The 26,343-nt window shown below is 46.6% G+C and overlaps 2 protein-coding genes across 3 annotated transcripts; both read right to left on the bottom strand.

Moving 5' to 3' along the window:
• Positions 1-607: 607 nt before the first annotated feature.
• Positions 608-7,200, bottom strand: ADPRS (ADP-ribosylserine hydrolase). 2 transcript variants are annotated; one of them, XM_030326497.1, is made up of 6 exons: positions 6,984-7,200; positions 3,937-4,033; positions 3,443-3,650; positions 3,155-3,339; positions 2,085-2,185; positions 608-1,451 (listed from the first exon to the last, which is right to left on the bottom strand). In XM_030326497.1, the coding sequence occupies exons 1-6, from the start codon at positions 7,192-7,194 to the stop codon at positions 1,159-1,161; spliced, it is 1,095 nt and encodes a 364-aa protein (XP_030182357.1). In that variant the 5' UTR covers positions 7,195-7,200; the 3' UTR covers positions 608-1,158. The 2 variants fall into 2 exon arrangements, with proteins under 2 accessions (XP_030182357.1, XP_030182356.1); XM_030326496.1 differs by having other exon boundaries at positions 3,155-3,273; positions 6,984-7,187.
• Positions 7,201-7,923: 723 nt separating this feature from the next.
• On the bottom strand, positions 7,924-11,760 carry TEKT2 (tektin 2). The gene is made up of 10 exons (XM_030326239.2): positions 11,661-11,760; positions 10,632-10,840; positions 10,424-10,549; positions 10,028-10,233; positions 9,356-9,499; positions 9,160-9,274; positions 8,897-9,004; positions 8,625-8,768; positions 8,387-8,466; positions 7,924-8,220 (listed from the first exon to the last, which is right to left on the bottom strand). Exons 2-10 carry the CDS (start codon positions 10,785-10,787, stop codon positions 8,007-8,009), a joined length of 1,293 nt encoding a protein of 430 aa, XP_030182099.1. The 5' UTR covers positions 10,788-10,840; positions 11,661-11,760; the 3' UTR covers positions 7,924-8,006.
• Positions 11,761-26,343: the final 14,583 nt, after the last annotated feature.

Here is a 26,343-nt window from a genome sequence, read left to right as displayed (position 1 = left end):
CAAACCTCAGGTTAGCTGCAAAGCTGGGCATGCTTCTCTCTCCCCTGAGGCTAGAATAATCTGAAAATATCCCAGAAGTTTGAGGGGAGAGGTCTTCTCCCTTTTAAAATTTTCCTTTCCTCAAAATGGTATACAGAACCATCTTTCAAGCCAAGGCCTTTGACTGGGGCCCAAGATAACAGAATGAGGCACACAGCCTTCAGTCCACGCAGGGCACAGGCACGATGTACCCTCCTCACCCCATGGTTGGCAATCTGGTGAGAGAGACTGCCCTCTGCATCCTCCTACAGGGGTCCTGTTCTTGGGTCCTACTTGGGAAGCAACCTATGAAGAAGTCAGGCTTTGAAACCAGGGACATCTGGCTTGTCTCGCCCACTGCCTGGGCCACTTTGAGTGACCAAAGGACAAAATCATGCTCACTTTGCCCTTCCTGGATGAACCAGCTGTGCAGACAACTGGAAGAACTGGAGGAATCTGCCTGACATCTTGGCAGCCTTGTGTTCCTAGCTCCTGGCAGAGCCGATAAAGAGGCACCAGGCTTGAGAAGGTCAAGGGTGGGGTGAAGTGGACAGAATCCAGGGCACAGGAGAGATTTAGGAACCAGTGGTAGGATTTACCAACAATTTTATTGCTGGGAGTTCTGCTGGAAGCTGTTAATAAGCTCCATGACAGTCAAGGGCCAGGTATGTATCTAGATCAGCTAGATGCAAGTGCTGGTTTCCCTGATCCATGTAAACTTACTGCCCAGGGGCTCTGTCCAAAGACATGCTCTCTGGCAAACTGGCTAAATCCCAACAAGGGGAAATGACGCTACTGCTGATCACTTCTGCCCCCCACCCAACCCCATGTGTTAGATAATAAAGGAAAATGCCACAAATGCCCTTCCAAGATCAAAGCTGTCCAGATCCCTCCCGTGTGCCCGAGGAGCCGGGCTTGCCCAACGCTCTGCAGTGAGCTGGAAACCGAGCATCATGGAGGCACCAGCCCTCCACACTCACTGTCCAATGACCTCCCCCAGAGACCCCGCCCCAGAGGTATGCTCCACCCACACTGCAGGATGACGGAGGCAGCGACCTATGCTGCAGTAAGCCTCTGGGTTTCCAATCTGAGCTGTAGTTGGTCCTGCTGGACACAGTGGAGCCCCAGCAGCTGTGGCCCTCACAGACTCTTCTGGAAGAGCCGGTGCAGGCTCTGGGCCAGGACGTCTGTCTCCTCGTAGCCCTCACAGCTTTGCTGCCAGCTCTCTGGCACCTGTTCCATCCCATAGTAGGCACCAGCAATGGCCCCGGCCATGGTGGCAATGGTGTCTGTGTCCCCCCCCAGTGAGATGGAGTAGATAAGAGTCCTTTGGAGACTGTTGAAGGCAGAGGGAATCTCAGGGTCAGGCTCCATGCAGCGCAGGAAGCAGTAGATGGCGGTGGGCACAGATTCAAAGGCAGCAATGCCATTCCCTGTAGGGAAGCCAACGTATGGGGACACAGCACTCACCCACTCTTTATGTCCCCAGGCTTCTTCTGGCCACTCACCCCAAGCCAATACTCTCAGCTTCAAGCTGGGACATAATTCAGACCACGGGTTCTAGAATTAGATTACCCAGGTTCAAATCCTGGCTCTCTCTCCTATTAGCCATGGATCAGAAAAGTTCCTTAATGGCTAAGATTCCTGTTTTTGGGATTCGACATCTTGGGCAGAGAGGGAATGAAGTCAGAGACTTTCACAGGGCTAATGTGGGGGTGAAATGGGCCACAGGTAAAGTCTTCTGCAAGGTGCCCAGAACACAGGACAAGTGCCGTGTAAATAAGCATCAGTTATCAACACCAACTGTCCAAACCAGCAGCCACCTGCCATTTCTGGGGACATTTATCTGTAAGGCTGAAGGTGCTGCAGCCCTAGAGGAGCCATAGAGCAAGAAGGTGCTGTGCTTACGACCCTGCACAGGGACTGCATAGAGCTGGCTCTGCTGTCACAGCAGCCCCAGGCAAAAACACAAAAGCAGGCATGCCTCCAGGTTCCCGTCCTGTCCCCATGCCCAGGCCTAGCCCTGAGGGTGACGGCTGTGTGTGTGTGTGGGGGGGTCTACCCACCTAGCTCAGACACCACCTCCTCTCTGGTCACTGAGTCCTGCTCTAGAAGGGCTCCAATCTTCTTCAGTCGGCTGGAGTAGGGACGCTCCTCCATGCCCAACCTGTGGGTCAGGGGTGAGATTTCAGGGAGGCCGGAGCCAGCACGGTAGAGATGGAAGGCAGGGGAAGGGGTGTGGGAGGGCGAGGCGGGAGTGATCAGGCTGACACCCAGCACAGATGTCCTGACAAGAAGTGGGAGAGGGCTAGAAGTGAGTTGCTTTTTTAATTCCCTGGTACCCTAAGGGCCTCAAAGCAGAGTCAAGGCAAATGGGCTCTTCCCATCCCTCCTAAGAGTCTGCAATTCAAGAAGGGAGGTTTCAGGGGCGCCTGGGTTAAGCATCCTTTTTTTTTATGTTTATTTAGAAAGACTGAGAGAGAGAAGGTGGAGGAAGGGCAGAGAGAGAGAGAGAGAGAGGATCGAAGTGGGCTCTGCACTGACAGCAGTGAGCTCAATGTGGGGCTCAAACTCATGAACCTTAAGGTTATGACCTGAGCTGAAGTGGGATGCTTAACTGAACCACCCAGCGCCACCCCCCCACTTTTTTAAAAATATGTGAGGTGTTTTTTTTTCTCAATGTTTATTTATTTTTAGAGAGAGAAAGAGAGCAAGAGAGCATGAGCAGGGAGGGGCAGAGACAGAGGGAGAGAGAGAATCCCAAGCAGGCCCCACGATATCAGCACAGAGCCCAACGTGGGGCTCAATCTCAAAAACCATGAGGTCATGACCTGAGCCAAAATTAAGAGTTGGATGCTTAACAGACTGAGACACCCAGGCACCTCAGCACCTAACTCTTAATTTTGGCTCAGGTCATGATCTCACGATTCATGAGATCAAGCCCTGTGTTGGGCTCTGCACTGACAGCTCAGAACCTTCTTGGGATTCTCTCTCTCTCCCTTTCTCTTCTGCTCACACACACGAGTGCACTCTCTCTCAAAATAAATAAATTAACTTAAAATTGTGGCCAGAGGACCCCGCAATGCATGCATACCCATAAGCATCCTTCCAGCCTGTCTCCATCCCACATACTCACTCCCTGGCATCCGAGACAGACTGGGCGTCACTCTCCAGCTCTTCCATGTGGCCCAGGAGTTGTTGGAGGAAATGCTCACTGGATGACTCCCCCTGCAAAGCCAGGTGCACGGCCAGGGCCTGCAGGATGGCGCCATTGTAACCCAGGGAGGAGGCGTGTGTCAGCTGGGCTGAGAGCCGGGCAAACTAGGGCAGAGGCAGCAGAGGCAGAAGACTTGCTGTCACAGAACCCAACCTGCAGAGAAGAGGGAGGGAGGGGAAAGCCCAGCAACCAGCCCACCTGGATTACCTTCTGCACGTCCTGGACACTGCTATAGGCCAGCGAGATGCCGGCCACCCGCATGGCACCCCCATTGCCATAGGAGCCTTTCCCATTAAACTGGGCCCGGGCAGGCTCAAAGACATCACGGCACTTGGGGCTCAGGAGCTTCTTGAAGACAGTGACTACTCCAGCACCGTAACCCCGATCAGGGTCTTTCTTGTACTCCTGAGCAAATCTAGGGGAGAGAACGGAGACAGGATTAGGGTTGAAAAGATGCCTGTCAGGGCTGGGAGAGAATGCTGGCTGCTGGGAAAAGAAGATGGCTTAGGGACCAAAGGAGCCTGTCCCAGCAGGGCTGTCACCTCTGGCTTGGGAAGCCACAGCATTACTGTGTCCCGCTGAGGGTGGGGGTCCCAGCATGCACCGACATCATCACTCTGGCCAAGAAGCGTAGTTATTGGCCAAGAAGTGCAGTTATTCTGCCCACCTGCTTTGCCTCACCCCAGGCCTGTCCCCCTCACCTGTGAGCCATGTCCACCTCGTCGAAGGCCTCCTTGGCCAGCAGGGACTGCACCAGGGCCCTGGCCATGGCTGTGTCATCTGTGTAGTACAATGCTTCTGCAGGGACAGGGTGGGAGTGGGGGTGAGATCACACTGCAGGGCTTGAAGGTGGTGGCTTTGGCCTCCTGCCCCCCTTCTTTATTTAAAAAAAAAAATTTTTTTTAATGTTTATTTTTGAGACAGAGAGAGACAGAGCGTGAGCATGGTAGAGGCAGAGAGAGAGGGAGACACAGAATCTGAAACAGGCTCCAGGCTCTGAGCTGTCAGCACAGAGCCCGATGTGGGGCTCGAACCCACGAACTGTGAGATCATGACGTGAGCTGAAGTCTGACACTTAACTGAGCCACCCAGGCGCCATTGTTTTTTTAAAGTAACCTCTACATCCAATGTGGGGCTCAAACTCATGACCCTAAGATCAAGAGTCACATGCTCTACTGATTAAGCCAGGCGCCCCTGGCCTCCCACTTTTATTTGCCAGTTCTAGAATGCCTTAAGTCAGTCTCTCACTCCCAGCCAGTTTCCTGGGCTGCAGGCCTTGGGATTTTTAGCAATTCTTTATTCTGAGTCAGTTATGACCTGCTGACTTCCGAAGGAAAATCTGTTCCCTTCTGCCTGCCCTGACTGTAGCTCTCCTGCACCACCACCCCCACCCTCCAACCCAGCCTATATGTGCAGCAGAAAATTCTTCCTAAAAGCAGACTATCACTTTCTTCAACTCACTCTCCTGCTCCTAACGGCTGTCCGTTGCTTTCAGGATCAGGCCAAATTCACTGCCCTGGCATCTGAAGCCCTTCGTTGTAGGCCCCTTCCCTCGTCTCTCTTACATCCCACTGCTCCCCGAAACTTGGAGCCTGGGTCGACCCTCCCACCATCTGCCCCGCTTCTCCTTCTCGGTGCCCGGGAGTACGGCTCTGGCACTTCTGACTCAGCAACACTGGTTATATGATGTCTCAAGTGGGCTGTGAGCCAGCAAGACTGGGACTTGCTTTTACTGCAGGAGGAGAGGGCTACAGAGAAGGAAGCATACTCCCTGTGAGCCCCCGGCCCCACTCCACTCTGTGTATTGCCAGCCCCCCCACCCCTTTCTCCCTTTCACTCTTAAGGAGGCTCCCATCCTGGCTTCACAAGGAAGAGGAGTCAACAGCCCTCTTAGCCACAGCCACACTCTTTTGTTACCCCTTGACCAAGTGAGTCCCTCTTCTAGTCCATCTAGCCCAGCCCCTCAGGGGACGTGTTCTTCCTCTTCTCTCCTGTCCCCTCAACCCCTCCCTGTGTGGTAGAGCAACACCCATTCTCCCTTTGTGTGGTTCCTGCGCCCAGCCTGTCCCCAGGGAGCCACTTGTCTACCATCTTCAGCCCATGTGGTTAGGGCATAAGGTTCATACCACCAACAGCCTCCTCAAATAGCACACCCTACTACTCCTTTGTTCAGGGATAGATAGATGGCCAAGCCAGGCCGAGGAGACACAATCTGGGATTTCTGCTGGGGCTGCTGCAGACAGACTTCCTCTGCTGGAACTGCTGAGGTCACCCCACAGGGAGGGTCTGCCAGAGCGAATGAAGCCAACCCGGAAGAATGTGGATCTGAATAAGGAGAGGAGCTGGGTCTTGATGTGACTTGAGCCCCTGGATTTCAGCGCTGCACGAAACCAGACCTACCTCTGGACTTCTCAGTTATGTCACCCAATGAATTCTCTTTCTGCTTAGGTCGTCCTGAGTTTTCTGCTACTTGTATCCAAAAGGTCCTCAAACACCTGCTAACCTAAAATGTTGTCCCTTCATCTTAACATCAAACCAAAGATGAAATTACAAACCATCTCTCCATCTTATCTTTGCCTCAACCATGGCTCCTGGCTCTCTTTCCCATCATACTAAACCATACTCTTTTTCCTCTTTCTACTTCCTCCTAAATCCATTGAAATCTAACTTCCAGGTTTCAACATTCTACTGAAAATGCTTTTTTTTTTTTTAACGTTTATTTTTTGTTTTTCAGTGAGAGAGGGAAAGAGAACAAGCAGGGGTGGGGCAGAGAAAGAGGGAGACAGAATTCAAAGCAGGCTCCAGGATCTGAGCTGTCTGCACAGAGCCCCATGCGGGCCTCAAATCCACAAACCCCGAAATCAGATGCTTAACTGACTGATCCACCCAGGCTCCCCATCGACTGAAAATGCTTTTCGAAACCAGACTTGAACCTCTCTGTAGCATGATACCACTGACTAGTGTCCTCATTTTGAAATTCTCTTGGGCAGTGTCGATACCCATGCCCCCCTGCCTCATTTCCTATCAAACCATTTCGTTCTCTAGCTCCTTTTGCTCCTTCAGCGTTCTGAGTATGGCCCCTTTTTCTTACTGTTCTACATGCTCTCCAAGAATCATCCTCCGCTTGACCTCAGACATGATGCTGGTCAGAAATCTGGATGAGGGAGGACCTGGCTGCACAAGGAGAGCAGTGGAGGGGAGACAGGCTTTATACATACAGCACTGCAAAAGCCTGGGCTAGAGCGAGCTGGGGTGAGAGGAGCCGAGTGCAGAAGGCCAAAGGGTGGTAGAAAGTGAAACTGGAGAGTCGGGGGAGGGCCGGCCAGGTAGGTCACGTTAAAGAGTTTGTTTCTATTCTGAGGGTAAGGGAAAATCACTGCAGTGCTTCCTGCGGTGGAGGCCCCCGTCACATCTGTTTCGGAGAAGGGTTTTCCCTGATGTGTGGAGAATGTGATTCGGGAGAACTGGGTAGAAGGAGCAAAAACGGCAGCGGCGTATACACTGGAGCAGGCGCAATGCAGAAGAGATTGCGCGGCTGATTGGATGGTGTTGCCAGGCCGCGAGCTGGGGCGAGACGTGCGAAGCCGGGGCTCGAATTCCGACGCGCTGAGTCCGAGCTGCCTGCGGTTCATCCAGACCCGGCCCCCGCAGCCCCGGGCGGCCTTATCTCCGATGCCAGTCCCTCCCGCCCCGAGGCCCCCGCGGACCCCCGGCCTCCGCGTCCTCACGTGCACCCGGCCCCGCCCACCTGTCCGCGCGCTCCCCGGCGAGCCCGGGTCCGGCTCCAGGCTCTGGACGTGACGCAGGACTGACGTCAGGGTGACGGTATCGTGCGCCTCGTAGAAGGAGCCCACGCAGTCCCCGAGCAGCGCGCCGGCTAGGCAGCCTCGGAAGCGAGAGAGGGAGCGGGCCGCCCCAGCGCCCGCGCAGCCCGCCGCCGTCATCGCCGCCGCCGCCATCCGCGCGGAGGAGTCGCCACTTCCGGTACGGCCGGCGCGCGCCCCAGAGCAACGCTTCCCGCCAGCTCCACAGTGCCGCCCAGCGGCCCGGAGCCTCGGTGTCTCTCCGCGCCCACAGCGCCGCCCAGCGGCCCGGAGACGCAGCTCAGGCGTCCGGCATCACTGGTTTGGGCCTGGACTCCGCTTTTAGCTCCATAATCCCATAAACGTCACGGCCACTAAAGGGTCCCTGAGGGGAGGGCCCTGAGCCAGACCAGCGGACCACAGCAGCCCTTGAGGCCACTGTCTCCAACCCTCACCTCCCCACCCCGCTCCCGTGGCCTGCTTTTAGGAAGCCTCGCTCTGGGCCCCAGCAATCCCAGCCCTCCCCAGGGCTGTCCCAGCTCTTGGCTCCATCAGGCCTGCCCCTCCACCTCACCCCCACCCCACCCCGGGCCTCTCCTGGGCATCAGGAGGGCAGGCAAGGGTCCAGCTGGAGCAAAGCTGGTGAGCGGTCACGCTGCTAGAGCCCAGGGGATGCTGGCCTAGTCCAGAGAGGACTTCCCTGAGGAGGGAGGAGGGAAGGAATCAGATTGAGAACAAGGAGCTGGGGGGGGGGGGGGCGGGGACGGGATGATGTTCCTCAGCTTTGCTCTTCCACACACAGGAGGGCCAGGAAGCCTCTCACTCCCTGCTGGCTGCAGCACCAGAAAACCATCTGGACTGAGAACCACCACGTTTATTAGATTCATTCTCTCCACGCCACGCCCCCCCCCCCCCCCCCACCTTCCATCTCCCATCTGACCCTCCCCTCATCCCTCAGCCACCTAACACTACACCAGCTCCAGCTGGCAGCTTTTGAGTGGACTCAGGGTGCGGTTTGTGGTACGGCTGAAGGTGTCCACCTCCGGCACAAACTTCTCAGCAGGCACAGTCAGCTTCCGACGGGTGTCCATGCACTTGGTGTCCAACAGCATAGAGTTGGCCTTGCAGGCGATGTCAGCCTGCAGCCTGGCCAGGTGCTTGTAGAGAGCATCCAGAGCATCCCTAGGGAGGAGGCACAAACAACCCCTCACTCCTGCATGATCCTGGGAGGCCGGGGCAGAGCTCTCTGGCCTTCAGCCAGGAAGACATCGAGGAAGCCAGAAGGCAGCAAAAGGCCCCGTGGGTGGGCGGTGTCTCCCTCCCCCTGCTGCCCACTCCCCAAACTTACTGTGCTTGTGCCAGCTTCTGCTTCAGGGCAGCAATGGTTGCCTCTAATTGGTGAACCTCGTCAGTGAGGCCATGTTGTGCCTAGAGGCAGGGGAGTGGGTTGGGAGGCCCAGATCAGTGTACTCTCCTTGAGTTTGGGTACTGCACCAGCACCCCTGCTCCACCAGAAACATGTGCTGGGGGGTGATCCTGAGGAAGCCTTAGCAGGGACCCCGTGCCCCACTGGGGAGCCCTCGCACCTGGTCCCGGCAGAGTTCCACATTGGGACGGTAAGTTCTGGACTCCAGTCGGGTATGGCAGAGCTTCAGGTTCTGTAGCTTTCTGCGCAGATCCTCCTCTAGGTGCCGGATGTCCTCCTGCAGCTCGGCGATCTCCTCCAAGGTCTGCAGGGACAGAGTGACTGGTCTCCACCAGCTGAACCCACCATGGTGCACCCTGTCCAGGGCTTCCTGTGGGCTCTCATCCCACAGCAGGACATCCGGGCCCCAGGGACTCAACAGAGAAGGCTCACATTCTTCTCCTGCCACCTGAGCTCACTGTATACTTTCTCCATCTCCCGCAGCCGCTTCCTGAAGGCAAATTCTGTTGCAACCCTCTGGGCTTCAAGTTCATTGTTGGTCTGAAGGACAGGGGAGGCAGGGCAAGGGGAGGGTGTAAGCTCATGGCCATTGAGGAAGTTGCTCAGGTGAGGTGATGGCATGCCACATGGCCAACAGGAACAATTGGCCCACCAACTAGCTGTGGGAGAACAGGGTGTGGGGAGTGGCCAGGCACCTCGGCAATAGTTAGGGCGATGGCCTCCCTCAGCTCTACTGCTCCTTTCATCTCAGCCTCTGCCCGGTCCTTGTTGAACTGGCTGAAGTCATCCCACTGCTGCAGGCTGGAGGAGCTGTGGGTGGCAGGAGACACTGGGGTCATAAGAGTATGGCCTGTGAGGTGGGGAGGAGAAACTGGGTGACACACTTCTTACCCATTGGGAACACGCGTGGGATTAACCTTCAGAGAGATGTTTGGGGACTTGAGGTTGAGAGAGAGGCAGCCTCTGTCAATGTCCAATGTCTCCATTTTGTCCCGATGGTCAGAGTTGAGCTGCTGTCGGACTTCCTGCAGGAGGCTGGGGAAGGGCCAGATTCGATCAGGAACCATCCCCCCAAGGTCCCAGAACATAGCCCCCATTGTACTGAAGGGACATGAGGGCTGTGCCAGCTGGGCTGACAGTGGAGCTGCTGCAGCAGAGACATAGACCAGCACAGCTGGAGGGGCTCTCTACGGACAAAATGGTGACACCCACATGCTTGCACACACTCACGGGAACACATGTATGTAGCTACACCCACTGAGGCTCACACACCCACTGAGGCTCACAAGAAGGTACTTGGGAGTGGTGGAAAATAGGCTTCATCTCTCATGCTCCCAATTAGTTGGCAATGGCTGCCTAAAGCCGGGTCACGGGAAGCATTCTGAGACCGTGTCTCAGGTGGTGGAAGGAGTGCTAAAATCAGCGAGTGGTTTCTGCTGGGGGCACAGCAGGGGCAGGAGGCAGCCTGAGAGCCAGTTGCTCACTACCCACAATACATGTTTCACACGTAAGACACACAGCCTTCAAGTGCAGGGGAACATGGGAATGATACAGCTCCCTTACCAGAGCTTCTGGAAGGCCTGGCTAATCTTTTGTTGCAAGGCCTTCTTGGTGGCATCAATGACCTCCACCTCTTTGTGCAGCTCTTCCTCCACAGGATCCTTCACCACATCAATGTCACGCCGACTGTCTCGAAGGGTCAGGCACTCAATTGCCACATCCAGAGGCAGGTTCTTGGCCTGCAGGTTTTGCTCTGTTGATTCTTTCATCTAGAAGGGAGAGGGCACAGGACGCTAGTGGGGCCATCCACTGGGAAGCAGCACTCATCCCCACTTTAGCAGAGGGGCCAGTGGGTGACTCAGATGGACATGCTGCCCAGTACTCCCATAACTTTGGGTGCATGGATCCCAAAGTGAGGAGGGTGGGGAGGTCTTTGCAGCAGGGTCCCTGGCTCCCTGCCTGTGTTAGGGCATCAATCTCAGCATCTAAATCTGTCAGACACTTGTCCAGTGTCTCCTTCCAACGGTTGACCGTATCAATCCTCTCTGCCAGTCGAGTCCTATTGTCATGTTCATCCCAAATGGTCTGGAAGAGACAAAGACAGATAAAGAGGGTGTGGGATTGGGGCTCTCCCCATTGCCCACCCAACTAGGCTCTGGCCTCCAACCTGGTTGTTGGTCTCATTGCGGAGGACCCGGGCCTCTTGGCGGATCTGGTGCGAAGCATCTCGCTGCCGCTCAGCATTGGTGGACAACAGGCGGCTGTTGGTGTGCCAGTCCGGCAACTGGAAGCGTTGACTGGGCTTGACGCTTAGCGTGGCCATGGTGCTGGGATTGAAGGGTCAGAACACCCCAGGCCTGTTCCAATCACCCACCTCTGCTGGAGAAGGAAAATGAGGCTGCAGGAGACCACTCAGGGGATCCTGTTCTGGATCAAAAGCCCAAAGGACATGTTTCTGTCCTTATTGTGCCAGCCCCCTCCCTGCAGGAACCCTGCTTGGGAACAGCCTTGACTCTACTAGCTTTGTGGGAGGTATTCACCAAGTCTCCTCCCACCCATCCATCCATCCACAGGCACAAACTCCTGGACCCTGCAGGTCCTGGAAAATGGTGAAAGGGGACAATGGAATCCTTCAGGGGTGTGTGTGTGTGTGTGTGTGTGTGTGTGTGTGTGTGTGTGTTACCAAATGCTTAGTGGGGCTGGTTGGAGGGAGGGCCGTTAGCAGGAAAAATAGCCCTTAATCTATTCCACCCCTACTTCCAGCAACCAAGTTGTGTGGAACTTTCTTTTGTTTTTTCGCCCCAGCTTTGGGCCAGCACCCTGAGGCTCTAAGAGGAGAAGCCCTGTTCTCCATCCAAGGAGAGGACGACTTAGTTTTGCAGGGAACACAGGTTGGCATTAGGGAGTTGGGGCGGGCGGGGGGGGGGGGTGGCTCCCTCCCCATAAGGTCGTCCCACCTCCAACCTCCGCCTTTTGTGGGAGGAGGAAGGGAGGGTGTGTGAGGGCTCAGATTGGGAGGAGCTGGGGTCTGTCTAGGTCCCAGCCCAGCCCTCCCCCCCGCCCCCCACAGTATGTTCATCTTTGGTTTGAATTAATACCCAGGAGCAGGCATCGAGAAAGGAGGAGGCGGGGGACAGGGAGGGAACTAGGCTTGGGTGAGAGCCCTCCCTACCCGCCCCGCTACTAGTCCTCTCACCTCCAGCCCTGTTCGCACTTCCGCCTCGCGTCCCAAGCGCCTCTGTTCGGCGCCCCCGGTTGCTAGGCACCCGCCCTCCGCGCTCGCCTTACCTACACTGGCTGTTAGGTTGGCCGCCGCGGGGCGGCTCCGAGGGGCGGGAGGCTCGAGAAGTAGGACAGCGGGGCCGCAAGGCTGGGGCGGCCGGCGGGCGTCGGGGGTGGGGGGTCGAGAGGAGGGCATCACGATATCCCGTTTACTCCATTTACACGTTAAACATTTATATTTTGATAAAAGTTATGCATCGACATGGTAAAAATATATACCTATTTTATATATGTCTACAGTATGTGTGTGTGTGTATACACACACACACACACACACATACATACATACACAAACACACAGTACATAAAAAAAAGTAATCTCCAGCTCAGGCTCAATCCCCGTCAGGTACCTTCCAGAAATATATATATATTCAACATTATTGACCCACATTCATTTGGTCCTGTCTTGCCCAAGAAGTGCATCCATCTGCTTGATGGCAGAGATGGAATGATGCTTGTATTTGGAGAGGCCGCATCCATGGGGAGGTAACTGGGGTGTTAGAAGCAAAGCTCAAAATCCAGCCATTTTTTTCTTGTTTCAGGTCTTTTAGTTCCAGTATAGTTAACATACAGTGTTCTATTAATTTCAAGTGTACAATATAGTGATTCAATAATTCTAGAGGGGTGCCTGGTTGGCTCAGTAGGTTAAGTGCCTAACTCTTGATTTCAGCTCAAACCAAATCTCCTGGTTTGTTTCTGGGTTCAAGCCCTACATCAGGTTCTGCACTGACAGTGCAGAGCCTGCTTGGGATTCTTTCTCCCTCTCTCTCTCTGTCCCTCCCCCACTCGTTCTCTATCTCTCAAAATAATAATAATAACAAAAACGAAATTCTATACATTACAAAAATCCAACCTTTTTTTTTTTAATGTTTATTTTTATTTTTGGAAGAGAGAGGGAGCATGCGTGTGAGTGGGGGCGGGGGGAGAGACAGAGAGACAAGGATAGAAGGTCTGAAGCAGGCTCCACGCTGACACCAGAGACCGGCATGCAGGGTTTGAACTCACCAACCATAAGATCATGACCTGAGCCAAAGTCTATTGCTTCATCGACTGAGCCACACAGGTACGTCCAAAATCCAACCATTTTTTTTAAAAAGAGAAGGGAAAAAATTCAACCATGCCAGTACTGTTCTAGGCCTTGGGAAATGTTGACATTTAATGTTGATAACTAATAGGGGAGGTAGGCACTATCCCCGTTTTCAGAGGCAACTGGAGACTGGCACTGCAAAAGACAGGGATGGACTGGAGACTGGCACTGCAAAAGACAGGGATGGACTGGAGACTGGCACTGCAAAAGACAGGGACGGAAACTCAGGTTCACCTTCTCCCTGTTACAACTCTACACTGCCTCTAGTGGTGGCTCTGGAAATTGAGAGGGAGGCAAGGATGCTCTCTCTCCCCCATAGGCTGGCCTGGTCCTCTTCTGAGGACTATGCTGAATGATCCTAGGAGGTGGGTGCTATTACCATGTTTGTCTTACAGGCGAGAAAACTGAGGCACAGAGAAGTGAGGAACGTGCCCAGGGTCACATAACATAGTGGTAAAGCCTGGATTCAAACCCAGGCAATCTGCCCCAGAGGCCAAGTTCAGGTTTGATGTTTTTATTTTGAGAGAGAGTGTGTAAGCAGAGGAGGTGCAGAGATGGGGGTGGGGGGGAACAGAGGATCTGAAGCAGGCTCCATGCTGACAGTAGCAAGCCTGATCCTGCGCTCAAACTCAGGTACTGCGAGGTCACAATCTGAGCCAAAGTCAGATGCTCAACCGACTGAGCCACCCTCAATTATCAAACCTGAGCTGGGGCACCAAGCTCAGGTTTGACAGATGAGGGAAAGAGAGAAGTCCCAGAAGAGTCCTCAGTTTTAACACCCCAGTGATTGGTGGGATGGTGTGATAAATACCTCCACAGAGGAAAGGGGAGAACCAAGGGAGCTTGGTAGGTAAGGGGAAGATGAGGTTGGCTTTTCGGAAGTTTGGGGTGCTTGTGGTGGATCCAGGCGCTGCCTGGCAGGCAGTTAGAAATGTGAGTCTGGAGTGCTCCAGGAAGACTGAGGCTAGAACATTTCCCAAACTTCCTGACCATGGAATATATATTTTTTTCCCCACAGAGTATTTTCTAAACTCTAATATATAGCTCACAAACCAGACATGCATGGGACTTTGTGATATTGCTCTTTTACTAGGGTTAAAGAAGACAGGGAAATAAAGGTCTTGGAAAAATTAATTGCTGGAAGAAATGAAGAAATTTTAGTTTATGTTTTGAAACATTTTATAACCGAAAGCAGTAAACAAATATGGCAGAATGGTGGTGGCTTTGGCATGTATCTCTGACGATGATGGTGGCCTTGGTGTTCATGACTCATGAGGTTCCTGCACATCCTGGCCAAAGGAAGAAGGTATTAGCAGAAAAGGTCAGGCAGCTGATGGATTGGACCAAGAAAAATGGAGTGTTAAGAATGAGTGATGCCATGTTCTATCATTTTGGAAATTTTTTAACGTTTATTCATTTTTGAGAGAGAGAGACACACAGCAAGAGAGAGAGAGAGAGAGAGAGAGAGAGAGAGAGAGAGAGAGAGAGAATTAAGAGGGAGACACAGAATCCAAAGCAGGCTCCAGGCTCTGAGCTGCTAGCACAGAGCCCAACTTGGGCTCGAACTCACAGACTGTGAGATAATGACCTGAGCCAAAGTCAGACACTTAACCAACTGAGCCACCCAGCCGCCATCATTTTGTACTAGAAACACCAAAAACCACTGTTATTGTGATGTTTACCATTGCAGTTTAGATCATGTGTAATAAGCAAAACTGCTGAAGAATTTCAGATCTTGGCACAGTCCTGGCAGCACTCCAGGGCATTCAACAGAAAGGTTTTTTTTGTTTTGTTTTGTTTTGTTTTTGTGATGATGGATTATGATGAAAGCCCTGAGGCCTTCCAGATGCCCCAGCTGATGTCATTTCTAAGTGTCCATTTTTCTGCTAAGAAGAAATTTACGTCAGATGACATTTACCATTTGGAGGGAAGGGGTAATCCCAGCTGAGCAAATGGCTGCCTGGGTTGCTGAGAGAACTAAGAAAGGCCAACATCAGAGTCAGGAAGCCCACAAATTATCACGACCCCTCCAAGCAGGGGCTCTTTTTGGGGGAATTGTGCATTTATTGAAATGAAATAGGGAATTTATTTTTAACAAAATCTTGTGGGCAGCTTTAAGCTCTGTGTTTTGTGATCGTGATGATATCTAGTCTCAGGTGGACACATATAAACAGAGCCCCATATGCTCAAAGGGATCCTCGTACAGGTCTTATACATTATATCCATGCAGTGGGTTACTCTCAGTTTCTGGCAGAAATATGCATCAGTTCCCTATTTAATATGTGCATTACCCTGGGAATGCTGCTCTTAGATAAAGCAGCCACATCACGTATGAATATTATGAAGAGGAAGAAAATGAGCTTGACTGGCACATGTCTAGTTGTGGTGTTCCTCAATTGGCTGCTATTTCTCTTCAAAGTTAAAGAACCTAAGTATCCATTCAGCATTCTCATGGGTTTTAAAGGATACTAGAGATACAATGAAGGAAGACATTATTTTTAATGTGAAAAAAAAAAAAAAACAACAAACAAACCATGAAGCAGAAGACTGTTAACTTGTAAGTTTTTTTTTTTTTTTTTAAAGTGATTTGAGATTTAGCCACAGGAGACATGAAGTGGCTTGGCAACAACAAGCCATTTTCTCTCAAAATCTGTGAAGTACTATAATATGTATATTCTCTGTACTCAATTTTCTCCTTCCAGTAAATGTCAGAGACTACCTAATTTAGTGAATTCCAATGATTCAAATCCTCAGAGAGTACAACTTCTACCGAATCAGAACAATGTTCTAAAGTACTTTAATTGGGGTGCCTGGCTGGCTCAGTTGGTTAAGCATCCAACCTGGCTCAGGTCATGATCTCATGGTTCCTGACTTTGAACCCCGCATCCAGCTCTCTGCTGTTAGCACAGAACCTGCTTTGGATCCTCTGTCCCCATCTCTTTCTGCGCACCCCCTCCTGCTACTCTTGTGAGCATGCACTCTCTCTCTCAAAAATAAACTTTAAATAAAAGAATGGTCAGCTGAGCTTCTTTAAAAAAAAAAATGTTTATTTCTTTTGAGAGAGAGAGCATGAGTGGGGAGGATCAGAGAGAGAGAGACAGAGACAGAGAATCCTAACCAGGTTCTGCACTGCCAGCACAGAGCCTGACATGGGGCTCGAGCTCACCAAACTGTGAGATCATGACCTGAGCTGAAATCAAGAGTCGGACATTTAACCGACTGAGCCACCCAGGCGCCCCTGGGTGATCTTATTCTAATACGAAAAATAGCATCTCGGGGTCCCTGGGTGGCTCAGTTGGTTAAGTGTCTGACTCCTGGTTTCAGCTCAGGTCATGGTCTCACAGTTTGTGGGATCAAGCCCATGTCAGGCTCTGTGCTGTCAGTTTGGGATTCTCTCTCTCCCTCTGCCCTCTTCTGCTCACGCTCTCTCTCAAAATATACATAAGCTTGAAAAAAATCTTGATAAGGTACCCCTATAGCTACTGAATGTAACTATATTGCCTGCACAACCAGTTTTGTGTGTTGTCTTCCAAAGTGCAAGTATCTTTCCGTGGCAGGCGCTTCCAATGCCTACACACAAATACAGTATGACTTAGTACGCTTGCCCAAGCCATTCCTACTGAGGTATGCTACTATGCTGCTTGATCTTTGTAGACATTATAAACTACCTGAATGCTGGACCATAATTTCTCCATGATCATTAACTTCCTTTTCTCTGGAGAGATTTTACATAAATTATCTTTCCTTATTTTTTTCTTTCAAGTGGCCGTATCTCTAAGAAAACAGCAGTTCCTATTTTGGTGTTCACTTGAGGTTGTTTTCTATTTAATTTAAATCTAAGAGGAAAATAGATGTAAAGATAATTCACAGGGTGAATGATAATTTCATTCATCTTTTCCTATTTAGTAGCATACTAAAGTATCAGTTGTTGCCAATATGCAGAAAACCAAACTGAACATCTTAAAAGCTGTTCTGTTTTAGCCTTTCTTCCCCTCCTAAGCAGAAAAAACAAAGAACAAATTTGAAGACTTTTTTTTTTCATCTTGTTGTCATACGTAGATAATCAAAGTGAAGTCCTAAGCAGCTTACCAACATGCCTGGCAAATGACAGCAAAGACTGAAGGTGTTTACTAGTGAATTAAACTCTGGAAATCGCTGTTTTAGAATGTGGCAGCCGTGGTTGCGGGAATGTTTTTCAAGCAACAACTTGGTGTTACATTAGAAGAGTTTTGCTTTAAATTGGGACTGGGTCTGGCTATGTACGGTTAAGTAACCCTCCTTCCAAGGTCTGGTGGAAGATCTTGAGGTTTTATATAAGAGTTATTTGCCAACAGAGTTGGGTATCATTGTCCCAGAGGAAATTACTTTTTTTTTTTAAATGTAAGCTCTATGCCCAACGTGGGGCTTGAATCAGGAGTCACATACTCTTAACAACTGAGCCAGCCAGGGGCCCCCCCATCTTTCTTTTTTCTTTTTTTTTTTTTTTAACATGGAGTGGGTGGAAAGAGGTGGCCTCTTTCACTTAGGTATTTCTTTGCTTGTACATTTATTACTTACTCCAGAGGGAACCGTTTGACTCCGTTCTTCTTTCCAGTTTGCTTTTCTGCTGGTCTGGCATTTGTCCTGAGATCCTCAGGGCGGAGACTTAGGTGAGGCTAATAGTTTCGCATAGCACATTAGTCAAAAATGACTACTGGTTCCACTACAGAGCTGCTGCTGATTTGCCCTGGAGGTTGAAACAGGTTTTTGTTTTGTTTTTTCTTCCACTTGATTTTCTCTTCTTATCCTCAGAGCTCACTCTTCTTGCATAAGAAAAAAAATCTCTCGGTTAAAATGAATGGAAAGTAGCTCGCCATACTCAAGGTAAAATGTTACACTTTTGTGCAGGTTTTTTCTTTCTCTTTTTTATTTTAGAGAGAGAATAAGTGCTAGTGGGGACAGGGGCAGAGAAAAGAGAATCCCTCCCAAGCAGGTTGCACGCTCAGCACAGAGCCCGACGTGGGACCTGATCCCATGACCTGATCATGATCATGACCTGAGAAATCAAGAGTCAGATGCTCAACCAACTGAGCCACTCAGGTGCCCCCAGATTTCCAAATCAGTATCTAAAGGGCCTTAATGTAGACAATAGTCATACTTTTTGTAATTAAAGGGTTAGATAGCACCTCCTACTAGATTTTTAAAAATACAATTCAGAAGGATACCACAGATGGCCAACTTTCATAATATAAAATCTCTATGAAAGTACAAAAATAAATTAGAAAAATTAAACTCACAAAACAAAATATATAAACATGGTCAAACAACCTTGTTGGGGTGCCTGGCTGGCTCAGTCAATGGAGCATGTGATTCTTGATCTCGGGGTTGTGAGTTCAAGTGCTATGTTGGGCACAGAGATTACTTAAAAAAAAAAAAAAATCTTAAAAAAAGAACGACCTTAACGCTACATTTGTATAAGATACAAAGGACATTTTGAATGATGCCTGAATGATGGTGGTTACTGAAATCCTGTCTGGTGCAGCATCAGAACTATTCCTATGTTCCCAACCTGGGGTACCAACCCCCCGCCCCCAAATCAAAAAATGACTCCTACGTTGTTTTCAGTCTTGGTGTTTACAAGATAATGTGCAAACTCCATTTAGCAAGATATGTTACAGTAAAGACAGAGTAATAGTGTACATTTAGCAGTTTCAAATACTTTTGGGCTATTTCTAAACCATTTAGCAAGTCTGTTACACTTTGTTTTAGCTGAGAATCAGATGTCATATTAGGCTTCATAATCCTAAGCCTCTAATATGTCTGATTTGTTTATAATTATAGACACATTTTGAACTCAAGCATTATTCTTAGAGGAAGATCTTTTCATAGAGACAAGCACGAGAAAAGGGCTGCTGAGTAAAGGTGTTGCAATGATCTTTGTAAACCGTGGATACTGTAGAAGTAACAAAAGTGATGGAAGATAGGAATCCAATCATCTTCCTTCTACAGATAAGACTAAAGATTTCAGTCCTCCTTATGATAAAAACATCTTATAAAATATCATAAAAATGATCATGTCCTTTCCTGGCATTGACAGATTAACCTAGTTAATTTTCTGGAAGCATCTGCAAGGTATGCAAGTCTCAGCAACTATGAAGAATCTGTCAAGTGATCAGACAACGGAAACCACAAGAACTTAAAGTTCAAGAGGCACGACCCCCCAAAAGCAAAATCACCTTGGACTCTTGGACTGCCACCTCATTTCTGCACATGCTTAAGTGTACTGCACTGAGCACCCCTTTCTATGAAGAAAGTTCAAGCCCCTGAACTCTAATATAATTGGTTATTTGTTCTGTCCAGTTCACGTCTCCCTAAACAATCATAGCAGCAGGCCGACTGAAGTGTGCTTTGAGAACCATGCCACTTTTCTATGCCTGTCTTACATTAGAGCCTCTGTGATTTTTCAGAGCATGGTCTCTGTGTCATTGCTACACATATTTCCATTTAACTGTATGCATTTGGCTATAATTACTGATTTTTAAAAAATTTCCTATACCCGTGTAGTTACTGGGCAAAATTCCCAGTAGAGTGATTCTTTTCAACTGTCAAACTTGTTTACTGACACATACAGTGTCACCTATCAGCATTTGTTAGTAAGCTAGTTTTTTTTAGTGTTGGTAACAAGGTCCTTCAAGAACAAACAGTACTGTTAGGGTTGTACCGAGTCTGGGGACATGTAGCTGGGAGAAGACTGGAGTGAGGAAGACATAAGAGAAAGAAGGGATGTTCTGGAAGACATAAACTGGCTTAGTGGAGATTATGAAGGGACGAGGTTTTTGTTTTGTTTTGTTTTGTTTTTTAAGCTCTGCGCCCAACATGAGGCTCAAACTCATGACCCCAAGATTTCATATTTAAGCTGGACTGTTTCAAAGTAGTGAGTTAGCCGCAAGGAAGGAGCACATTGTCAGAGGGATCATCTCATTTAATGTCCCAAAAGCCCTGTTATCTTCTTCTAATGGAGGAAACTGAGATTTAAAAGCATCAAGCAACCTGTCCAGAGTGTTACACAATCATAGTTTGAACCCAGGACTTCATGACTCTTAGAGTCTCAATCGTTTTCACTGCATCACAACGGCTCCCTTTACCTAAGCTGGGAGAACTGTAATGATGACCAACACAATAAAAGTTTGGAGCAAAGCTTTTCTTTTTTATTGCAATTATTAGTGAAATTTACACTTCAAACTGAAGCTAAGCAACACTAACACCATTAATTTTTTTTAAAATTAAGGATTAAAAAACAAATACAACACAGAACCCTTCCAATATGCAGAATGCCAGAAAAAAGAGGAGTGGTTCTGTCACGGGACATTTTAGTGACAGTTTGGCTCAGGAAGAATTATGACAATTTCTTTAACATAAAATATATAAGTGACAACTGCTTAAAAAGCATCTTCTTTAAGCTTCTCAACCTCAACCCTAAGGTTTTTCTAGTAATTTTTGGGGGGAAGGTAACTTAACTCAAAGTAGAAAATTTGCTACCAAACTTTAAATACCAAAAGAAGCACTTTTGTTTAAAAACTTTATTTGCCTTCTGCTGAGCATAATTACATATAGTCTTCAAGGAATTAAAATGACAACCAAATCCAAAAGCCTGGCCCCCCAAGTACACAGTGATAGGATTCGGCATTTGGTATTTCTAATTGTACACTTATCACATATATATCGTAGTTTGCTCCCACCTCCGCTTTCCTGTTAATAAAACGTGGCAGTCAAGTTTCATTATCATTCAAGATCTTATCTAGTCCTAAAGAATGTTACAAACTCAGACTCCACTGTTTCAACTGATGTTACTGTGTAACCAAACATTAACAAAGGAAGGCTTATAGATAAACATTTTGAAATTCTGCAGTCTTTATATCGCTACAGTAAACTGTTCCTACTTATGAAAAGCCAACAAAAAATAGAAGGCCAGACCAGGTGTAAGACAGGATGGGGAAGATGAGGAAGGAGGTTTTAGAGTCCATCATTTTACCATGCTGAACCTCGGTATCAGCAGAAATATTTGGCAAGAATAGTTAGTGTGGAAAAGGAGGACGGAGAAAGAGGTTACTCTGATTTTATGTAATAATTCAGTTTCAAAACATACTGATATCAACCCCCAAAAATAGTTCACATCTGCAATACAAATAGGCACACACGGTCAAGATGGTTAAAAAGTAAAATTTAAAAGGCTATTTGTCCATCTGCAGGATATTTGCAGGTGGTCCCACCCTCCCCACATGTCTTGTATTTACATTTGACTTTTCAGAAAAGCCCCTTTAAAAAGAGTGCTATTTCCTCCTCCATTACTTAGGGTTTAAAAAAAGCAGCAATTATCTAAAGTGGGAGCAGTTAGCAATGCTTTAGGGGTGTGCATTTGTGTGTAATATAAATGTTCTCTAGAGTGAGTCGTCAGATTACACTGGAATGGTTATATTACAATTTTAGTCCCCAAAACACTAAAGAAACACATTATTTTTTTCTATATAAATTTAAGTAATACACATAGTGTTATAAACATAGTTTACACACACACACACACACACACACACACACACACCATTGCTTCTCACAGCCTATGTATGCATCCATATACTAGTCCACAAGAATGATCTTTACTCACAAGACACAGTAATACTTTTGGGTCCATAACTAAAGAGAAATATTAAAGCGACACATTACAGCAAAAATTGCTTAATTAAAAGTATTCCTGATATATCAATGTTTTTAGCTATCTCACTCAGCAAGGTGGACTTTTGTTCATTTTCCAAGCCTGAATCTCCCCAACTTTCCACTTTCAGTACCTGTAACTCTCATTATCCTATAAAACTAAGATAGATACCACCCATGTTAGTGATGAGTTGGAAAAGTCCAACTGCCACAACAGGAGAGGTCAGCATCTGTTGATTAAAATAAGTGTTGAATGCACCCATACCCTGTGTACCTAAAATGCAGCCTTTTTTTCTTAAAACAAAAAACAACAAAAACCAAGCTTGTCTGTTAAAAAAAAAAAAAAAAAAAAAAAAAAAAAAAGCAATTGCTTACACAACCTGTGATGATGTGCCCTTTGTTACTTCCTAGAAACAGGAGCCCCTTTTGTCCAGAAAAATGGGTAAGCCTGTCAAATGTGAAGGTTCTACCAATGATCTGTAAAGATAACTGGGTCAGACACCAACTACAGGCTACCTGATATCACCTGCAGATGCTCAGAACTGAATTAAAATGAAGGAGAAAACTTTTACTATATTTCAGCTTTTACAGATACATGGTGATTGGAAAGCAAGGTTCAACACTGCAAAGTGATGAATGAAATAAGCACACTTTCTTTCTTAAAACCTAACCTCTACTCCAAAAAAAGGTGCCAAAAATCTGACAAGAAACAAAGGGATAACTATCTGGTTGTACATCAGCCTCTGATGCCAACATGTAGCAAAAATGCCTGAAAGCAAAGGCAAAGTTAATTTCTGATTATCTGATAGTTTCACCACATTAATCTAATTCAAAATACAATCGCAGCTGCCATAGCACCACTAAAAGGAGTTTGGTTTTTGAAGTTACGCTTTTACCCAAGATTATTATAAAGAAAAATTTAGCCTGGATATCTGGCAGGGGAGAAACAAACAGGATTATGTTTGTAAGTGAATATCATACCAGGATAAGTCCTAAGTTTCTCTTATGCCTGTTTGATAAAATGATCCATGGTTATTAAAGATACTCATAGAGGCAAACGAAATGAACCCTTCATACAACAACGTTCTATGGTCTTGGACTTCTGAATATCGGAGAACTCAAACACTGTCACAAACTTTATCCTATTCTTACAACTTTGTGAGGTAGGTGAGGGCAGGTATTATCACTACTATGTTACAAGGAGAAAGGAGACCTGGAGAGATTGAGGAAATTGCCTAAGGACAGAGCAAGTTAGTGGTAGAGCTCTGACCAAACTCCAAGTCTCTGGCTCATGTTTAGAGCCCTTTCTACTCTAAAAGGCAACACATTTTTCAACAGTCTTTTTCCATTTGTGATCTTCTAAAAAGTTCTTGCATTCGAAAACACCTTATACTTTCTCCTTTATAGCTCAGGCTTGACTAGGAATTGGGTTAAAAAGGCTTTTTTTAAAATATAGAATTCTGCACACATCAAGAGGCATATGAGAGATATCTATGTAAATGATATGTACATTAAGGGAAAAGAACAGTCTAGTGTTCATCCAATATAATTTTTATATATTTAAGAAGACACATGTCAGAATGAAAATTACAAGCATTTTAGAGTTTAAATCAGTCTGGCTCATTCATTAAAACCAGAAGCTACATTAATTTGCCTTAAGAATATGGGGATCTCCGTTACTGAAGGTTGAAACAGTACTTTCAAGAATAATTTTCTTTTATCGCTTTAACATATTTCAGATACACATCCTGTTTACTTTATCACTCTCTAGTTGGCAAAAATTAATTTATGGCTAGAGATAATATCTGCAGCATTAACTAACACTTTCAATCTTAATTTTCACTGAACAGAGTTAGGGTTTCTTCCCATCTGTAAACTGAAGTTACGTTCTAATGATTCTCATTATTATCTTTTTGCTTTATCCCTCCCCTTTATTTTTGAGAGAGAGAGAGAGAGAGAGAGAGAGAGAGAGAGAGAGTATGGGAGAGGGTGGGGAGAGAAGAACTACACAATTCATAAATGGCATAAAACATCAATTATGTCACAAAACAGAATGATGGCACTAAAGCAAATCAAAGGATGGTCTGTTTAAAGGAAAAACCTTGTGCTCGCTTCGGCAGCACATATACTAAAAAAAAAGGAAAAACTTTGGAACCCAAACAAAAAAAAGTGCTCAGATAGTCTCTCAATCAAGCTATAATTTGTGTGTGATCCTCCTTCCCTAAGTATGTTAAAGACTCTATTATTTACTTATAGCAGAATTCTGTAAGAAATGACCTTTAAATCCTTTTTCTTTTCTTCCTTTTTTAAAGAGAAGAAAAGGGGGCACCTGGGTGGCTCAGCTGGTTAAGCACCTGACTTTGGCTCAGGTCATGGTTCTTGAGTTCAAGCCCTACATCAGGCTCTGTGCTGACAGCTCGGAACCTGGAGCCTGCTTTGGATTCTGTCTCCCTCTCTCTCTGCCCCTCCCCCACGCACACTCTGTCTCTTTCTCTCAAAAATGAATAAACATTAAAAAAATTTTTTTTAGAAAGGAGAAAGGTGTTGCACCCTGGGCTAAGAAATGAGAAAGCCCCTGAAAAACATTTGAAGAATCTTTTAGGGACAAACTATTAGAAAATTTCTCTTAGTGCTTACTATTCCTGGTTTTTGAATTAGAGAAAGAGCACATGCACATTTGGAGGGTTGTTGTCAGTAATATGAGAACATTCCCTTTCTGTGAACCAGGGAGATATGTGCAATTAATTACCACTGGAGATCCAAATCTGTACCTACCAAAACCAAAGCTTCCTTTTGTTAAGCACCCTGGGCCTAAATTGTATCCACTAACCTAGCTGAACTATGGGAGGTGAGACTTCCCCTTCATCACAATGTATCCATGTTTTCCCCAAAGCTTCTACCAAAAACATTTCCTTTACAGGAAAGGATACCTTGTTTCATTGGTGTTTTCTAAGTAAAGGAGAAAAGCCATATTGGTAGCCAAGCCATAGCTCCATTTAAGGATAAATACTTCACTTAATTTGTTATAATTCAGAAGCAACTTCCAAGACTTCTTTAACTTAACAAGAAGAGATACAGGTTGAGGTCTGGGACAACAGCAGAAAATAAATTTAGGTTACAGAGAACTCTTTCAGGTCTCTTCTGTGAGTTCAAGTCCCTCTTTTACAACGTGGTGTGAGAACCAAGGCAGATACCACAACAGCTGTAAGGTTTCTAAGGATCCCAGCAAAGAAGCCTTTCCCACATCTCACTACACACACCTCACAATCTCACCAGAGCATTTCTTTACAAAGACCTCCTGTTTCCACAGGTTCTCAGAGTAAGGATGGCCATATCTGCAACAATCAGTAGGAAGTCTTTCCTTGTTTGGTTTTTAAAAATATTAAAAGGCCAAATTAAGGAATTTTGTTTGTCCTTCCAATTAAAGCATAGAGTAAATGAGGATGGAAAGTTGCACGCATTAAATACCAGAGTAATCTCCCTCTCTAGTATCTGGCCACTGCCTTTAAACTTCAAACACAAAATTATAGTTAATTTTGGGAAATAATAAAACCAAAACCAGGAAAAAAGTTCTGATGACCAACACATGCATCTGTTTTCTACTCAAATAGGACTGTTCAAGACAGTTCTTTTTCGGGATTAACTATTACTGCACAAGTATTTCTTTCTTAGGAGGTGGACTATAAACCAGGAACAAGTCACCAAGTAACTCCACTGTGGTAATTCAGTACTGATGCCAGGTGCCCTGATTTATAGAGCCAACAGTTAAAAGAGCAAAATAAGCTCTATGTGTCAGGTTCTTATGAGTTTTTGGAAGGAAAAAAAAAAAAAAAGAAAGAAAGGACTATTTCTACTCGAGGTTGCCTTAAAAATGTTGGGGCTACAAGAATTACATGCCTGTCAATCTAGGATGATGTTGAAACATAATGAGTAAAACTATTAATATTAAAAGCATAATAAATATTAAGAGGTGGCTTATACTTGCAACAAAAATATATCTTGACTGCTTGAAACATATTTAATTTTTATTTAGTAGCAACAAATTCCTATAATCAGAGTACCAGTCTTCAATTAATACCTGATGTGGGGGTGAAGGAAGTAGCTTAGAATAGTTCATAATTAAAAAAAAACAACAACACTACTGTAACTGGCAAAAAATGCAGAAAAAGTGATACGACTAATGTCTCTATGAAATTACATGCTGATTCACTTTAAATTGTGAAATTTTACATAATATAAAAATAACATTTCCCCAATTATAATTACTTGAAACTTTCTCATTTATTCCCTCAGTGGAAAGAACAGATTACAGTACAGCAAAATGTCATACACTAAGCCCTGATAATTTTAAATTTAAAATTTGAGTTTTAAATTCTCAGAGGATGGGATAAAGTTTACTTTTTACCTACAGAAAAATGGCTTACCACACAAATTCACAGTGTAAAAATACTATGGAAGTACTTTACTTACTTAAGAGAATTCACTCTTTTCACACGGTTTTGTAAAAAGTTAGTGTGCCAAAACAAATAACCTTGATCTATTTACTAGGAAACGGGAGTGAGCATAACTGTTTGAAATTAATATCCTATAATAAATACTTTTCACTGCCTTCCAATTAATTTGCATTCATAAGCTCTTTTTAGATTTTTAATTAACTGAAATTCTGTATTACTCTGCTGCTATCACTTTTCTACCTAGCCACTTAAATTCTGTTTCTTCACTGATGCTCGGGTTGAATCAGCTTTGAAAGTATGCTAGGGAAAAGATCAAGGTAGCATATCTTTCATATAATATAAATATGGGGGTGGGGAAGGAAATCTCA

The sequence above is a fragment of the Lynx canadensis genome, chromosome C1, assembly GCF_007474595.2.
Source record: "Lynx canadensis isolate LIC74 chromosome C1, mLynCan4.pri.v2, whole genome shotgun sequence".
Taxonomy (NCBI): domain Eukaryota; kingdom Metazoa; phylum Chordata; class Mammalia; order Carnivora; family Felidae; genus Lynx; species Lynx canadensis.
The sequence above is the reverse complement of the archived record's forward strand: the minus strand, read 5'-3'. Positions and strand labels throughout refer to the sequence as shown.

What these genes read in the sequence shown, in the direction of transcription:
- ADPRS (XM_030326497.1), bottom strand. Translation starts at nt 7,194, where the DNA reads ATGGCGGCGGCGGCGATGACGGCGGCGGGCTGCGCGGGCGCTGGGGCG. An exon ending in GCCGGGGAGCGCGCGGACAG is followed by an intron (nt 4,034 to 6,983) that starts GTGGGCGGGGCC and finishes CTGTCCCTGCAG; the next exon opens with AAGCATTGTACTACACAGAT. An exon ending in TCTGTCTCGGATGCCAGGGA is followed by an intron (nt 2,186 to 3,154) that starts GTGAGTATGTGG and finishes CCTGACCCACAG; the next exon opens with GTTGGGCATGGAGGAGCGTC.
- TEKT2 (XM_030326239.2), bottom strand. Translation starts at nt 10,787, where the DNA reads ATGGCCACGCTAAGCGTCAAGCCCAGTCAACGCTTCCAGTTGCCGGAC. An exon ending in CCCACGCGTGTTCCCAATGG is followed by an intron (nt 9,275 to 9,355) that starts GTAAGAAGTGTG and finishes TGCCACCCACAG; the next exon opens with CTCCTCCAGCCTGCAGCAGT. An exon ending in TGGAACTCTGCCGGGACCAG is followed by an intron (nt 8,467 to 8,624) that starts GTGCGAGGGCTC and finishes CCCTGCCTCTAG; the next exon opens with GCACAACATGGCCTCACTGA.